General features: G+C 43.0%; 2 protein-coding genes across 3 annotated transcripts; one reads left to right on the top strand and one right to left on the bottom strand.

Annotated features, from left to right (window-relative positions):
• Nucleotides 1-342: 342 nt before the first annotated feature.
• Nucleotides 343-10,185, top strand: tab3 (TGF-beta activated kinase 1 (MAP3K7) binding protein 3). 2 transcript variants are annotated; one of them, XM_047049786.1, is made up of 7 exons: nucleotides 343-553; nucleotides 1,796-1,970; nucleotides 2,212-3,412; nucleotides 3,797-3,957; nucleotides 4,460-4,553; nucleotides 4,728-4,811; nucleotides 9,343-10,185. In XM_047049786.1, exons 2-7 carry the CDS (start codon nucleotides 1,869-1,871, stop codon nucleotides 9,486-9,488), a joined length of 1,788 nt encoding a protein of 595 aa, XP_046905742.1. In that variant the 5' UTR covers nucleotides 343-553; nucleotides 1,796-1,868; the 3' UTR covers nucleotides 9,489-10,185. The 2 variants fall into 2 exon arrangements, with proteins under 2 accessions (XP_046905742.1, XP_046905743.1); XM_047049787.1 differs by lacking the exon at nucleotides 343-553 and adding an exon at nucleotides 560-823.
• On the bottom strand, nucleotides 9,499-16,713 carry tmem47 (transmembrane protein 47). Its single transcript, XM_047049789.1, has 3 exons — nucleotides 16,328-16,713; nucleotides 11,699-11,839; nucleotides 9,499-11,582 (listed from the first exon to the last, which is right to left on the bottom strand). Exons 1-3 carry the CDS (start codon nucleotides 16,551-16,553, stop codon nucleotides 11,404-11,406), a joined length of 546 nt encoding a protein of 181 aa, XP_046905745.1. The 5' UTR covers nucleotides 16,554-16,713; the 3' UTR covers nucleotides 9,499-11,403.
• Nucleotides 16,714-17,877: the final 1,164 nt, after the last annotated feature.

Below are 17,877 nucleotides of genomic sequence, written 5' to 3'. Positions count from 1 at the left end.
CAGAAACCAAATATAGGCCAGTAACAGTCAATTCATTTTAAATGTTGTTATAGACATGGGATCCAAATAGGCTACATAGACAAAAATACTCAAACAGCACAATACGACATCAGTCATTGTATTTAAAGAAAAGACAGGCCCTGTCTAAGCTGCAGTTGGACTCACAGGTTTTCTTTCACTGCATTCTACTAGATTATTTTTATTTCATTGTAAAAAAAAAAAAAAAGTGTTGTAGCCTACATTTAACTGGGAATAATGTATGCAGGCAAGAAATTACGCATGCATTCTGCAAGACGGTGAGCAAGGTACACCCGCCCACTTGCGCAGTTACGATCTAGACTGACTTCATATGAGTAGTTCCTGGTGCTGCTGACATGATCTAGCTATCGCGATAAATGTGTTCCTTTCGTGTTTGTCGACGGCGGCCTATAGTCTCGGAATGCGAAATAATACATTTGACTTTATCAAGAGTTTCCAATAAAATATATTAGTGCCACGTTAAACCTTGGAACCTAGCTATGGCCCAGGGCAGAGCATAGAAGTGTATCCAAAGGTATGTCAAAATAACCATGCTCAAAATAAATGAGCCACCCTAGCATAGAGCTAGCTAGCTACTGTAACATTAACACTAATGACAGTCAGAAGCCTAATCTGACAGTAAGATGTACGTGCGTTTACGTACAGTTAGTTAGCTACGCTTGTTTGCTTCCAGTAGCTATATACCTAGCTAGTTGCTACTGCAAAATACTTCAGGTCTTCTACTACATCTAAGGGGCTTGAATAGCTGTCTTGCAGTTAACCAGCTATGCCAATCATCAGACAGGTATTGCTAAGTAGCTGTCTCGTTGTATACGCACTGTAGCTATAGCTAATATTGGCCCAATTGTATCATGTGCTCATGCTGCATGCATCATTAATTTATAACAAAATCTTTTAAAAAGCATTAATTCATAATTTAACTAGCTAGGCTAGCTGGCTATTGTTGCTAGCTTAGCCCACTACTTACTGTACTAGCTACATACAGTAGCCTAATTCATATGGGTGGTGACGAAGTGTGTTTAATGGTTTGATGACCTTAGTTAAAATTCTTTATTCTGTCTCGTTCGATGTTTGTTGAAATGTAAACAGGTATGCCAGCAACGTTTTAATTCAGCTAGCAAACTCATATAGACTTGCGGCCATCCTAGCTAGAACGTCTTTAGCATGCTAGCTAATCAGTACTGTAAGAGAGCTATAGCACTAGCGAAATGTTTCCGGTTGTGTCTGCTTGCCGTTCAACACGTAGCCTAGCCAGTTAGGAGACCCTTATTTTGTTGTGCATCATGCTGTTGCTTTGTGCATGATTACCATGTTAAACCAATACACAGTAACTACAAGAAGCTACTAGCTTTAGCACTATCATTGGCGTTGTATCACTAAATCGTATTTGCAATCTAACTATAAAACATCGACATCATTTCCAATTCTAGCTAGCACTAGCTAGCGTGTCTGCATGTTTTGTCCAGTCTTTTATTTAGCCTGTTAACATGGGTACTGTAGCTACATTGCTAACGTTAATCCTGATAGTGAATGTTCAGTTGTATGTCTTCCCCAAAACTGGCTGTGACGGTGCTGTATATTTGGTCGCTATTTACACATTGTCTAGTCAATGATACTAGCCTGCTAATTACTGTTCGACCGTGAGGCCAGTTAAACTGCCTGTCCAACAGGCAAAGGCAGATGAGCTGTTTATTACACTCTGGGACAGATGAGTGTGTGTGTGTGTGTGTGTGTGTGTGTGTCTGTCTGTCTGTAGGGGATGACAGGTGGACAGTTGCAGCGCTTGCGGCTGCGGACTCAGTGAGTGTGAGTGTCTCTGTGGGCCCAGGATGGCGCAGGGGGGCCCTCAGCAAGACTATCACATCCTGCAAGACCTCAGGCAGCGCTTCCCAGAGATCCCAGAGGCAGTAGTGTCCCAGTACCTTCTGCAGGTATACTACCCAGTCAAATGTTAATGGGCATTGACACATTGATTGATGATTTGCCATTGGGAAAGTCTCAAGGCTCACATTTGGCTATTTCAAAGCTTGTGGCTTGTGTGTGATTCATCTAGACTACCAGTATCCAGATCAAGGATAGGCAAGCCCGATTTAGCCTAACTCAAGCACTTGCACATCTCTCCACTTTACGTCACCAAGGCTTTGTTGTGTTTTCTCCACTGCTGTCCTCCAGAACAATAACAACCTGGATCTATGCTGCCACCTGCTGGCCCAGGAGAGTAACAGATACCTCTATGGGGAGTTCCACAGTCCAGAAGAAGGGGTCCGTCTGAGCCAGAACCACATGCTGCACATCAACGTGGGAGGGAACGCTAATGGTGGTGGAGTGGGCCGCTCCTTGGTGCACAGCTCCAGTGATGGGCACATTGAGCCCCAGCGGTCCAGCTTCCCAGAGCCCCTCTCGGCCCCTGCAGCCTCCTCCCAGGGGTACAACCCCTTCTTCATGAATGACCAGGGACGTTCTGCCAGCACCCCTCCTCCTCCTCCCTCCATGCAGGGCATGTCACCCTTACCCCGTTACACCATAAATCCCATCACGGTTACGCTCTCCCAGAACCTGCCCTCCGCCCCCCTGGCCCTGCAGATCCCCCCTGGCCCCCCCTGGCCAACCAGTGGAGGAAATGCCCTTTACATCCGTCCCTCCCCATCCCAAAGTCCTCAACCCACTCCCTGGCCCTCAGCCGGAGGGTCTGTGTATCAATCCTCGCCCTACTCCACTCCCACGTACCCCTCTCCCTACAGCTCACCCCAGCATCAGGTCCAGCATCAACCCCCAACCCAGCACCAGATCCAGCCCCAGCAGCAGGCCTCCCATGTTTTCCTTCCCATCAGCCCCCCCACCCACCCTAGCATGCCTTACCACCATCACCATCACCAGCAACAGCAGCAGCCGTACAGGTCCTACCTCTCTAAGAAGAACCAGATAGAGATCACCCTGGAGGGCCCACGTCCACGCAGCAACTCCCCTGTGCATGGTCCCCAGGGGACCCTCTACATGGCCACCAGCCCCTCACCCAGCTCCCCCTCCAGGGGAATTGCCATGAGCGGACCCCAAGGGCCCCCAGCCTACCACCCAGGGATGTACCTGCAGCATCAGGGGCCAGCGAGGCCCCGGCCAGCCTCCTCACCCCAGCCTGCACAGTCGGCATACACCTTCAAGATCAAAGTATCCCCCCAGGGGGGCCAGAGGCCTCCGGTCTCCCCGCCCGTGGTCGATGCAGAGTCCCTGCTGAACATCGTTGATCAGGGGGAGCACCACGCCACGCCCGCACCCATCCTGCCCATCTCAGCCCTGCCCAGCAACGTGGCGAGCCACATCAGCCGCATGCCCCGCCGCTCCAGCTCCGGCTCGGATGACTACGCGTACACGCAGGGTAGGTGCTGCTGTGGGGGTTGTTGTGAGAGCCCGACAGAGGTGCAGGCGTAAGAGTGTAGCCGTAATGTACAAGGGGTTTCTACGATCACTGACAACAAGTCAGGAAATTTAAATATGGTGGTTGACAGACCTGAAAAAGTTATGGGGATGGATATAATCCTTAATGTCTTGGAAAAAAGTAATGAAAATGTGTGAGACTTATTTTCATATGTGCATCAAAACACCTGCTCGGAGATCTTTATACACGCACTTTTAGAATAGATAATGCAGAAAAGTGATGGTAATTCCGATTGTCAGTCATAGAAATACGTTTTCTGGTCATGTAACTCTACTGAAAAAGAGGCAGAATATTTGAATCCTTCTTGTTGTAATCCCCCCTCAGCCCTCCTCCTCCACCAGAGAGCCAGGATGGAGCGCCTGCTGAAAGAGCTGCTGATGGAGCGCCAGAAGCTGGAGCAGCTCAAGGCTGATGTCAATGACATGGAGTACGATGCCCTCCAGAGGCGCTTCAGACGAGTCAACAGCACCAGCCTCATCCCCAGGGTAAGAGCCTGCTTTCGGAGCACTGCGCAAAAGGACGTGTGGATATAGATCAGATGGCTGAGCGGTTATGGAGTCGGGCTATTAATCAGAAGGTTGTTGGTTCGATTCCCGGCTGTGCCAAATGACATTGTGTCCTTGGGCAAGACACTTCACCCTACTTCCCTATGGGGGGAATGTCTCTGTACTTACTGTAAGTCGCTCTGGATAAGAGCGTCTGCTAAATGACTAAATGTAAATGTAATACAGATGCAGGCAGAAAAAAGCAGGGCTCTTGTGCAATCACACACACACACACACATATCCATCTAACATAATCCTTTAAGGTGAGGCCTGTTCCTAGATGAGCGGCCACCTGAACTCAGATTAGTTCATCATCAACGTCTTTGACTTCTTCGTTTCCTATCTTGCGGAAGTACATTTTGCTGTTTCTATTAGTGTAAACCGATTTCAGCCTTTAAATGATCAACCCCTTTAATTCTGCTGCTGTCTATTTGTGCCCCAGCCCGAAGAAATGACCAGATTGCGCAGTCTGAACAGACAGCTTAAGATAGATATCGACTGCACCCTGAAGGAGACGGATCTGCTGCAGTCTAGAGGTAACAAACTCAAACAGACGTGCATGTTTTGTCCAAGATTGGATATATTTTCGGAAACATGACCCCAGTAGCCAACATATTTTATTATACTCAGATATTTGACTGACTGATTAATGATGCAAGTGGTTGATGTGTCTATATCTTTTGACCGTGGTCCTGGGGGGATCTTTTTAGGGAAGTTTGATCCAAAAGCAATGAACAACTTTTATGACAACATCCAGCCTGGGCCTGTGGTGCCGCCTAAACCAGGAAAAAAAGGTGAGAACCACAAACCACCTCATCAGTCCATCTGTCACGCCGCTTTGGAATGGAAACAAACATGGTTGGACTGCAAAAACTGTACATCTGAGTTAGGGCTCCAACAACGAATCGATTAAATCGATTAAAATCTATTATTAAAAGCTTTGGCAACTAATTTCATTATCGATTTGTTGTGTCGCGCGACTATTCACTCGCATCCAATAAGTCGCAGAGATGTTTGGGTATTTAAAAAAAAGTTACGTTGAGCGCGGAGCGGAGGTAGAGGAAAGGCCATTGGAGAGACGTGGTTGAGTAACATTGTTCTGAAACACATGGCGGAGGCAGAGAAATCAGTATGACCCAAGTCATCCAAGGTGCAGTGGCGACTGGTCATTAGGGGCAGGTGGGGCAGTGCCCCACCTGTTATCAACAAAAAGAACTGCAAGAAAATTATGTTATTTTTTATTTCTCAAACATTTTTATTTTCGTTTACTTTGAATAATTTATTATCTATGAATATAGCGTCTTCCTAAATTGTTTCGTTTCGTTCGTTTGTGTTAAGATTTAATTTCATGTTCATTGGTCCCTGCCTTGCTGCTTCAGACTGCGTTCTGCCAATTCGAGTTAGCATAGGCTAATCGTGAAAGTGGGGCTCTGGTGGGGCTAGCCCCTCTCTCACAATGCAATGTACATTGGACGTGGGAAAGTTTTAATACGCATCCTCAGAATGTAATGTAATGTAAGTAGATTACACAAATTTGATGCCAAGTGGGGCTGAGAGCCGGTTGCCCCACCACAGCGTCATTTCGTATTTCAGACCTGATTGGCTATCTGTCTTTCTGGCGCCAACATTAGTCGGCAAAAAGGAGAGCGTGGTGGGGCTAGGCCCCTCTCTCACAATGCAATGTACATTGGACGTGGGAAAGTATTAATACGCATGCTCAGAATGTAATGTAATGTAAAGTAGATCACACACATTTTATGCCAAGTGGGGCTGAGAGCCGGTTGCCCCAATACAGCGTCATTTTGTATTTCAGCCCTGATTGGCTGCTTGTCGCCAACATTAGTCGGCAAGAAGAGCGAGGATATGTAGCTAGATTGTCTTAGCTAGCTTGTTAGCTTCACAAACGCCAGATAACTTGAGAAAATGAATAAAGTGGATTTCATACTTGAGCACCGGTTATATACCCTATAAACCCTTAATTTGGAGGAGAAAGTTGAAGTAAAGCAGCTTAAGTGGTGCTCATCAGCCACGATATTGTCATTGCTCAAACTGCTGGTAAAAGTAACCGTAGGTTTAAAGTGGAGTGGTTTTTGAAGAAAGAGTGGCTAACGGTTAGTCTAGTTAGCATACAAAAGAAGGCACCTCTCTCTTCAAGTGAGCTCTCAGCCTTGGTGAGTAAAAGCATATTTTATCATCCTGCCTTTGTGGTGCTGGTCCGTGCATTGGTCATATTTTGGGGCTGGATCGATAGATAAAGATGGTGACCCATGCTTATCTGGTTGTTGTCATAGAATGGATCTGTATCCCTAAAAAGTTGTATTTCTGCTTCGTTGTGGCCTTCTGTTGTGTTGAGCTCATTGCTGTTTGCGCATGGCCCAGTAGGCACATTGGTTCTGAGCTTGGTTGCATTCCTAATTTAGGTTTGTAAATATGACAGTGGTAATTTTACGTGTGTGTGTGAGAGAGACAAGGAGAGCAATTACACAAGAAGGTCTCCCTCTCCAGTTTGTGTACTACAACACCTGGTAGAAGCCAGAGCCATAGAAAAAGAGAGTTGCGACACTTCCATAGACTCCCATTGTTATCGAGGAATGCGGAAGTTAGGCGTGTCTCATGCAACCTATAGTTCCAAACATTGTATTTTCCACCGTTGAACCCCATTCATTTTCAGTGTCTACGAAGTAAGTTAGCTGGTAAATTGATGAAAATCATGCATTTTTTCATATTTCAACCACCACATATCAATTGTTATGAGTAGTATTTCATATGGCCAACTTAAGATAAACATTTTCGTAAGATTATAGCTTGTTAGATTCTAAATGCAGTTAGAGCTGTTAGAGCCATATATGGCTTATGGGGTCCGAAGCAAGTGAGCTGGTAAATTGATGAAAATCCTGCATTTTTTCATATTTCAACCACCACATATCAGTTGTTATTAGTAGTATTTCATATAGCCAGCTGTAGAGAAAATGTATTGTAAGATTATGGCTTGTTAGATTATAGCTTGTTAGATTCTAAATGCAGTTTGCGCTAGACTATAGTAGAGCTATGCAACATTTTTACTGTAGCTAGCTAAAGAGCATGTGTATCAACCAGAAGTTCGTTGGTTTATAGTCTGTCAAATTAGTTCTAGTTATTGGTGTTCTTTGGCATACACAGTTTACAGAATCTGCTCTTATTAGCATATAGTACATCTGATTATAGCTAGCAACAATGAATTGCAGATTAAAGCCTTGGGTCCCCTATCGTCCAGCAACGCTCGGCAGGAATTTCAGGTCCACTCAATAGCTAGCTAGTTAGTTAGCTCAACTAGATGCATCTACTACTGCGGTCTAAGTTTTGTGAAAAGCAGACATTAAGATCACCTGCTCACTACAAACAAAAGGAGTGGAAGAACACTGGACATATTGTACAATAAAATGTTTTATTGAATTGCAGTTGGTTGCCTTGTATATTCTGTTCAATTTTTTTCTATTGAACAGTTGCCGGTGATCATGGTTAGATTCAACTTGCATCAAGTACAAACGTGTTGTTAATGTGGTAAATTGTAAGTGGGCTGATGAAGAAAAAAAAAGTTGAACAAATCCCATTCACTTCAACAGTCGAAGGTTAAACGTTAAGTGGAACAATATAGGCTAGCATAGCCATTTCCAGCTCTGCTTCACAATATTGCGTTATGCATTATAAGTTAATGTTATACATACATGTTAATAAAGTAGCATACATACATGATACAACACACCAGTAACCAATTGATATTGTGTTAATATACCGAAAATATCCGTGAATCGAGATGGTGCTGCTGTCGGTCCAGCCGAAAACCATTCAAACACGTTGACAGCAGTGGGTTTTCATTTAACTACAGCGAGCTACCGGAACCACGTGACAAAAAAGCTCTAGCTTTTTTCCTGCGTTTCACTGGCAGTGAGTGTTCACAATGTTGTTGTTCACTCCATTGTTCACCAAAAACGTCAGCGAGGACTGCCTAATGTAGATAAGAGTCAGCTGAAGATAGCCAGAATATCGGATTTCTTCAACTGAGCCTGTTTCATTCGTAATTTGCCTGAGAAAGCGACTTCCGTTGGCCAGCTCCATTGAAAACCATTCAAAAAAGTTGACAGCAGTGGGGCTTTTTGGAACTACAGCAAGCTACATGAACCACGTGATCACGTGTCGGCGAGATCAAAGCGTGTCGCAACTCTCTTTTTCTATGGCTCTGGTAGAAGCAAGCCGCTCTGTCGTTAAAAGTGTTGTGTGGAGCCACGCTGTTTGTTGACGTGTTAAATAAACACATCAGTAGCAAGAGGGACTTTTGTAGCTTACTGGTATCCTATATTTTGAAATGTTTTTTGCCCCACCAATTTTTTACATATAACAACGCCACTGCCAAGGTGTAGAGCATTTCACACTAAATACATCGAAAAAGTGTGTTAATTGACAGAGGTGAAGTTAGTTTCATATTTGACATTCGTCTCACAATCGGAAGACACTACTTTGCAGCATCGCGTTAGGGACCAAGTGAAAACTACCCATACCATTTTGGAAAAATATTTTATAATATTTTTAGGAATATAAAACCTCAGACAATAACAATGTGTGGTATACGTCCACAGCCTTTACTTTTTCAATGAAGTTTCAAATAAAATGATACAAAATCACTCTTTGAAAATAGCTTAATCCTGGCAAATCTTGACCTTTTTCAAAATAGTGTCAAAAAATCTTAAATATACACCAGATTATTCTAATAAAGTCTGGCCTACTTCCACAACCTTTCACTTTTCAATAAGGTTTTAAACAAAACTCAAATAAATTGCTAATCTTGGAAAAAAGCATTAAATCCACTCTAAAATTAATAATTTTTTCAGAATTGTGTGCCTGTTTGTGCACATTCTGAAGATTTCTAGCACTGTGAATTTGCACTGTCAGTTCTGTTATGAATAAAAGGTTGGAAATTAATGCATTTTTATTTATTTGTATCCGATTCATCGATTAATCGAAAAAAGAATTAACAGATTCATTGTTAAAATAATTAAAATAATTGTTAGTTGCAGCCCTAATCTGATTGTAATAATCTTTTGGGGGGATTTTAAATGTAGTTGGACTTGTTTTTTGTATAAATGGCATATCTAATGACTTAATTTAAGTAAACAACAGGTTATTTTGAGAAATCTCATCCAGTGAAATTCACTTACTGTACTGGCAGCCAAAATAATTTATTTTTAACATAACTAATATGTTTGTGCTTAAAATTTGATAGGGTAAATTTGCTGTGTATTTGAAGGAAAAATGTACAATGTACCATCTACAACGTTGTGTCTATCACAGAAGGGGAGCAGGGCTCCAAGCCGACTGTGGGGCCTCAAAGGGACGAAGACTTTGAGGGGCCTCGTTGGAACTGTGAAAGCTGCACCTTCCTCAACCACCCTGCACTCAACCGCTGTGAACAGTGCGAAATGCCGCGCTACACCTGAGTCCGGCCCCCGTCCTGCCCCCATCCTCTCTCTCTACCCCAGACCTGGCCCCCTGACAAGGAAACCACCCACAATGTTTAAATTCGACACTTGACCTTTCTCTTTGGCCCGACCCTCGCATGTTCTGTCGACATGCGTGGAAGCCTTGCCCAGTTCCTGAGGAAGAGGCCGTTTCACCGTGTCTCATTGAACTCAGAGAAACACTCATGCACTTTGACCCTTGTCTCCAAGAGACTGTTCCCGCGGCGATGCAAAAAGGAATGAGGAGCGGTAGACCGGACAGCGGCTCAAGAACGTTAGGCAGGAGGCGGAGGATCTGTGGTTTACCGATGGAACATTCCCTGCAGAATGAGACTGCCCTGTTTACAAGACTGAGCCCATTCCCTAACCCAGTGGAGACCCTTCTTAAAGTGTGACATCCCCTTTAACCAAGACTGTCACTCATTCTCTTGATGGGCCAATCCAATGAGAGGCATGAGAGGGTTTGGTTAACTAATATCCATGTAGACTTTACACTGAATCAGCTCTTATGCACAAGAGCTCCTCTCATTGATTGAAGAACACTAAAGAGACTTGCATATGAATATATTCCTGGTACTTTTATGCATATTATGCCACACTGTATTCCATGTAAAAAGATTCCAATTTCCTGTGTAAATGCCTCAAGTTGCTGTACTTAATAAAGGAGATGATTCTATGTGACTGGTTGTGTGTGTGTGTGTGTCCCCTCTCCCAAATGAACACACACTGGCCTTTCTTTACATATTTATTGTTAGTAAACAAGCCAACAGGCATCAGACACACAGCAGGCAATGTTACCATGCAGACATTCATACACACCTTGCTTTCATGCACACACACACACACACACACACACGTTCCTATCAGAAGCAAACATCCCTACTATATCTATATGCTGACCTTGATTTCAGTATAAAGACCAACTACATAAACATTTGTAAGGAGAAAAACTAGTTATGCACATTTTCTTTTTAAACCAGAAGACCTATATCCTAAACATGCCTCCATCATAGGCTTCAGTAGTATAGAGATATATCACCACAGAGCATGGGTAGAAAAGAGTGGCTACTGCTATCACAAGCAGAGCAAAGTAGGGGTTAAGCGCCATGTTTTAATTGGTAACCAAAGGTCTTAGATTTGGTAATTATTGTCATGTGTACTGCAGTGCTAATGATTAACACATTTTCAAATTTTCCTTCCAAAATGGCTTGTCCAATAAAAACTCACCTTTTGGGTGATGTCTAGGCAATGTTCTGTGGGGTTTCCTCATTTTCCTTCTGTTTCCTTCTCTTATACACCCCATCCTCTGAACTGGAGAAGGACAAGTAGAAGCCATGGTGCCTGGCAGCATGCTCAATGTCATGTGCCTTCACCCACCAAGCATCTCTATTCCCCACACTAGCTGATAAACTGGAGGCACATACCATTCAACAATCATCTAATACATTTGTGGAGGCAAGCAACATTCCTCTGGGAAGGAAGATCTTTCTGACCTTTGACCTTCTATGTGTGCGTCAGATCCACCCTTGTGTAAGGTTTGGCAAATCCATCTGTACTGCTATTTTGCCTGTCATCAGGTTCATTGGTGATATCTCATTGGTCCTATATTTTCATAGCACTGCCTTTATTGGCTGCTCTGTTTCAGGGGAATGTTGAACACTGGTGAGAGATACTTCTAGAAAACTTCATACTCATACTGTACCAAGTGAGCTTATTCTTTGAAACTTGACAGTAAACAATCATTTGCCAGTAAAACATTGATCATTTAAATTGACAGTGGTTACTTCATGTTCCAGTCTGTGTCCTGTACTGTAATGTTCTGTATAAGGCTAGGTTTAAAGGGATGCTACCAGGGATAGAATCCTGGATATGGCAACATGAGCTCCTCCATCCTTCAGTAGTAGTCTTCGTAGTTCTTGGGGTTCAGGCAGTAGAGGAGGGCACCCCCGAATGAGAAGATAGTGGCCCCCCAGGCCAGGCCATAGCCCCAGTTGAACTCGTGGTACACCCTCAGGCTTACAGTCTCAATGAACTTAATGGGATACAGGACCAAACTACAGGCTTGCAGCACCACTGATGGTAGACACATAGAAACACAGAGAAAGACAGAGAGACAGAAAGAAAATTACATATCTGCATGAGAATTGTGTGTGTGTGTGTGTGTGTGTGTGCGTGTGCCAGAACCGTACCTGCAGCAAACAGCATCACTGCTACAGGTGTATAACAGCGTCTCCTGGCACCAGGGCACACTGACACTAACCCCACCAGGAAAGAGAGGAAGATGAGGGCCGCGCCACCGAGCAAGAGAGCCAGGGTGGCAATCTGCCAATCTGCCGAAGACAAGGGGTGGGGGGGGGGGGGGGGGGGGGGGGGGGGAGAGAGAGTCAGAAAAACTACACTCACCGAAGGAATGCATGGGGTCTCTAGTGGCATGGCCAGGGGTCAAGGAGATAGAATGACAGGGGACATGAGGGAGAGTCAGAAAGTTAAGCTCTAGTTTAGCGAACACATCTGTGTTACCCAGAATGCCAAATTATACAGACTCAATGCAATACACAGAGCATCATAGAATGTGAATCAAGCATCACACAGGTTTGCCGGATGTTTTGATATCCATGGTGTTGTGAATGGTTCAGGAATGCTAACGAAATCCTAAGTAATACTACCTACGGTATCACACCAGATCTACAAAACACCTACAGCAGAAAAGTGCTGAGAGCAGAAACACACACACATGCACGTACACACACATCATAATGAATCACTCTGCAGCAAGAGACTGAGTAATTTGCTGGGTGACTCCGATAATAGGTATCCCTTCCTCTTGCCTGTTGCAATGTCAGCAGCATTCTCAGCATTTCATTCAGAAGTGCTCCAAAAACACTCAACCTGAGTACAGCGAGTAGAAATAGCTCTCTATCTTCTTTGGAATGCTAGCAGGGAGAAGAGCAGCTAAAATAAGGAGGGAAGTGTGGGAGAGAGAGATATTGTTCACTACCACGTCCACACAGAACCTGAACTTGGCCGAGTTTCCCAGATTTGTTAAAAAGCTCTTAACGCTAAGATCTTCTTAGGAACGTTTTAAGAGCGCTCTAGAACGTTCTTAGAACGTTCCTAAGAAGCTCTTAAAACGTTCCTAAGAAGCTCTAAGCGTTAAGAGCTTCTTTACAAATCTGGGAAACCCGGCCCTTGTTTCTAGAAGCACTACATGTATTGTACAATGAATGCTAGTGGCGCATTATCTACACATTGTAAAACCTCAACAGTTAAATGTACTCAAATGGTTTGATAAACTGAATTGCCTGGAACCATTTGAGTTGAAGAACTGGATAATGCGTTATTTACATGCAGCTAACCAGGAAACACAGCGTTGATCAGCTACTGTGTCTTGGGGGCTTGACATAACCTTACATGTTATAAGGAACATTTTAATTTACATTAAAGAGTAAATGAACAACCAAACCAATGTTTGAACAACCAATAATGAAATATGCTTGTTGTTGGGTATATAATTTTTTGCACATATATACATGTATATATGCAATATAATGGTTTAGAATTGTAAATCAATGGGTGGGCTAATTTCTAAGGCTATTTGGGACTGTTGATGTATTAACTGTACATAATTGGTTGGATTCTGAGTTATGGTAAGTTCATATACAGAGGCCTGGAGGAATAACATCCTGTGTGTAAACAGAAAGGGGAAGGTAGGGTATTCTATTACATTGAAAGGATGTCTTGTCTGTAGTGAAACGTAATACCATCAGAAAAGTGGTTTGTACACAATGTATGCATGTTATTATAAAGTACAGATATTACAATCAGAAATAATCACATTAGGAAAAAAAGATCCAGTTAAAAGCTACATCTACTGTATATTTTGTAAAATGCCTATTGAAGTTTGTTGCCTGAAAGGATATATATTTATGTCCACTGCTATCCCAGAAAGGCCAAATACCCGACCAGCCAGCTTTATTGAACCGAATGAACAAGAAATGAGTCCGACTAACTGACATAAGTCTGGCTTATTCGGTAAACTCGCTTTATGGCGAGTTCACAGGCCTCTGGTCCCACTCCAGCTGTGGGAGACTTCCTCCAGGGGGCCAAGCTCCTCAAACAAAAACAAACTTCAGCTTCTTTGCCCAAATATGGCATAAAGATATAAAGTTATAAATGGCCATGTCAGCACAGGACATTCGAGAGATTCTACAAAACACAGCTCCCATTCTCAAGCCTGTGCTTTCTAAACATGAGGTTCCTTCAAAGGAAGATATCAACCTTCCTCTTTCAAGCTACAGCATAATATGTTTAGAGCATATTGTCATATTGTCTGTTTGCCTTGCTATTCCATTAAAGGTAGGCTGGAAAGCACTTGCAGAGGCATTTGCAATCATTATCAGCAGGGGCGTCGTTAGACCCTTTTTACTAGGGAACATGCCCCAGTATAAATGTGCTGTGCCCCAGTAAAATCTAAAGTTTGTGTTTTAACAATTTACTTTATTTTTCAGTGCATTAATTTAGATTGATAATCTTGGAAAAAAATAAATCAGTATCCCAATCAACGCTTGTGAAATCAAAGCAGTTTAACCAACTTTTAACCAAAACACAAACCGATGCATGTCAGCACGCTTTTCTGAGCTTGCCAAATAGCCACCGCAGCACGCACACAGAAGTCCAGGTGTCGGACTCGGCACACAAGTCAGATTTGAGGTAGGCTAAGAAAACTTTACAAAACTAAAGAAAGTTTTTAAATGATAGGCTTACCGATCATCTTCTTTTGACTAAAACATAAAAACAATATTACATGAAGCTCAAAAAACAGTATTTGCGCACAAATGAATGCGAAAATGTGTGCGCTCGCATTAACTATTGATGTCCCTGCCAAAGCTGATATCAAACTTGCGTCCCTGAACTGTTGTATAGTGGGGTTAAGCAAGGGGTGTTTCTATAGCCGAGTCAGTGGCAGTTCAAGACAAATTTTACTGGGGGGCCAAGGGGGGGCCAGTGTTTAATCAGAGGGGCACAACAAATGATTTTTAAACATGAAATACTTTAATTTTGCTTTACATTAAAATCATACAAACGGCTCTGGCTCTCCCTCTTCCAGCTCCTCTGCTCTCTCAATACCTTGATATGTTTCTCTAACTTTTTTATTTACTGGGGCAAAAAAGGCTGCAATGTCCCTTCTTAGTTTCATGATGACTACTAAAAGAAGAAAAACGTGTACAAAATATATATATATATATATTTGTATTGTTCAGTCAGCTCAGGGGGGGAACAGGGGGGGCCAGGGACATTTTTCAGGTGCACTGGCCCCTGTAGGCACTTGTGTAGAACCGCCCCTGAGCCGAGTGGTGCGTTTGGAAGAAAAAAAAAGGATATGAATAGGGGCCTGTTCCCCAGTAGAGTTTTATGTGGGCCTGTTCCCCAGTAGAGTTTTATGTCTAACAACGCCACTGCTTATCAGCCTGTGTATATAAAAAAATCTAGCTTGAGTCTGACCGCAGGCAGAAACCCCCAACTATGACTTTGCTGATGGAAAATTCGATATCTGAACACTAATTATTACTCCCAAGGGGCTGCAGAGCTGGTAATGAACAATTTTTTAGGTTTCATTCTGAAACTAAAGGGAAGAGTGTTATTGAAGAGCCCAATGATGAGTGGGCCTACTCACACAGTAGCTCGAAATTTGTCCCGCCCTCTTGTACTGACATGGTATCTGCGCAAAATATTTTCACACAAATGTTCCACATTCCTGAGTCTGTGTCTGTATCTTTTTCAACTGACCTCTGGCAGTATGCACATACATGTGTTTAATGCTGAGGGCATGACGCTGAGAAAACGTGAATATTGAGAGAGAAGCTAATTACTGTGTGAGGCTTAATCAATATTTAAGCAAAGCCAAGCACAACCTAAAGCAAATTGACAGTTTGCTGTGTGCAGTTACTGTGGTATGCTGAGTCGTTAGTAGGCCTTTCCTTGTCTTACAATCAAGCTAGAAGCTACCCTGTGGAAACTTCGAAGTGACGGGAGTAGGTCCAACATGGCCACATTAAAACACAAAATGCTGTTGTATTACAAAACAACAAAGGTGTATTAACTGCATTTAAATAAAAGTCAAAAGACAAAAAAAGATAACTCGAAAAATATTTAGAAAGTTGGCGGCCTATGCGGAAAAAAATAGTTTTCTGAGTGGTTTACTTAGCATGCATAGTTTATGAAGAACTTTTTTCAGAGAAATAGCATTACCAGAATGCTGCACTTGTTTCCGTGGTTACTAATCTCCCGGCATTTAGATCTCTGGGGAGTTTGGTTCTCAAAGTTGTCCTCACTCCTTGCCCGGTGAAGGAAGCTCAACAAAGGCTCATTTTGTGAGCAACAAAAGCCGAATAGAACCCAGCTGGACCGCTGCTTGTGAAACAAAATTCAGTGGCAGGTTGGAAAATGTGTAAGAAACACATTAGCATATATGTTTTTCATCTGATAGGCCTAAAGTAAATTAGGGTTGCGTATAGGCTAAATCGTTCTGTGTGATGGATGGCTTGGCTGCCCAGGCAAGACAGTAGCCTACATTGAGTAATAAATAAAAAAAAGTACAAAGTAATCAACACAAATATTACATTATTAATTCCATCTGAAACTCTGACAGTCTGCTCCATCCTTAGTGATAGAAAGGCCCTTTGTTATTCATCTCAATAGATCTTTTAAATATGAATGTAAGACTGATGGATACATTTTTGAATGAGAAAAACAAACTTAATTAAGTGTAAACTTTTGGTTTTAAAGGTTAGACAAGTGATACACGGGGCAGGTCTCACCTGTCCTTAACGTGGTGTTGCATTCCCATGTTTCGGACGTGACTGGCTTCCAGCATGATTCCCACAGAGAGAGGTAATATTGGTCGTCCGCCGTGACCCACGCCGGGCTCAACACGGCCCCTACATCCAGACACAGAGCAAGGAAGACGCACACCAAGCCCACCAACTTCAGAGGCGTCAACGAGGACACGCGCACCTCCTCTGTTCTGCTCACGGATGAAGCCATATTTGGTGGATAGGCCTCGTGATGGAAAAACAAAATTCTTCCTCGAATAAAGTAAATTTATCGTCGCCTGATTAACGAAATTTGACAATTATTCTTCCCTGCGATCGTATTTGGGGGTAGGATATCACTGCGCGTCAGGGACGCCGCTCCAGCTATACTATTTCAGTTTGTGACAGCACTGCACATCGCAGAATTGTCCATGTTGCACCTGCAGGGTCCTAGTGCAGGACTTTCACGAGCTACATACCCTCTGTCCGAAGTACCATAGCTACAGATGTACATAAGAGTAAGACATGCACCTGTTGGGGTCACAATGAAAATATCATGATATCTTTTTTATACATTCACCTTATGTTCAACTTCACAGGTTTCATGCCCAGTATTCAAGCTTTTGATTCTCTTTAGCTCAAATTTCCTTTTTACTTCCTGTAATAGATGCAATTATTCCCGAGGAAGCACATACTGCCCATTTGAACCCTTCAACAGTGTCGTCCCTTTTTATTTAATTAATGATTTACTCTTTTTTGGTATAAAACATAAATACAATTAATTACCAACTTGATTATACATTATATCTTACTGTCTTATGTATATTAAAATGACTTAATTACAACAACAAATTCTTAATGATACATTTGACTATGGGTTGTGAGTAGGCTATATTACAAGGTTGTAATCACAACAACCCTTATTAGTTACAGCATTACGTGACAGTTGTTGTGGGAGGACAGGTGATTATAAAGTAAGGAAGAGGTGGCCTGGCTTTTAGGCCTGGATTGCAGACTACTTGACTGGAAGACCACATAACTGTCTGTAAGCCTTTGGAACAGCGTGTCGCAGTCAGTAGCCAGCCATGTAGAGGCCCACCAACAGGGGACTGTCTGGACTGGATCACCTGCATGTTAATGTTGGGAAGACTAAGGAGATGCTGCTTGTTTGAGGAACATTTGAAAAAGAACAGGGCTCTCTTGACTAGCATCCTGTGAGCTGGTGTCCAGCAGTCACACAAGTACCTGGGAGATCTGGACAACAGACTGGACTAGCAACATTAAGGCCACAAAAAAGAAAGCCAGCCAAAGCCTACTGTACTTGAAGTACCTGAAGTGAATTAAAACATTTTTTTACATGTTTTATCAGACTCTGGTGGCAAGTGTCATTTACTGCATGGTTTAGTGCTGGGGCAGCGATATCAAGGCGGTGGAGTCTAATTAGTCAGGAAGGCAGGCTCTGTCCTGGTCAATTTCAACTCAGTGGTGGAAAGATGTTAAGATGTTGTACACACTCCTGGCCACCATGGATACATTATCTCATGCCCTCCATGACA

This window comes from Hypomesus transpacificus, chromosome 26 (assembly GCF_021917145.1).
Source record: "Hypomesus transpacificus isolate Combined female chromosome 26, fHypTra1, whole genome shotgun sequence".
Classification (NCBI taxonomy): domain Eukaryota; kingdom Metazoa; phylum Chordata; class Actinopteri; order Osmeriformes; family Osmeridae; genus Hypomesus; species Hypomesus transpacificus.
This window is presented reverse-complemented; position numbering and strand designations above follow the sequence as displayed.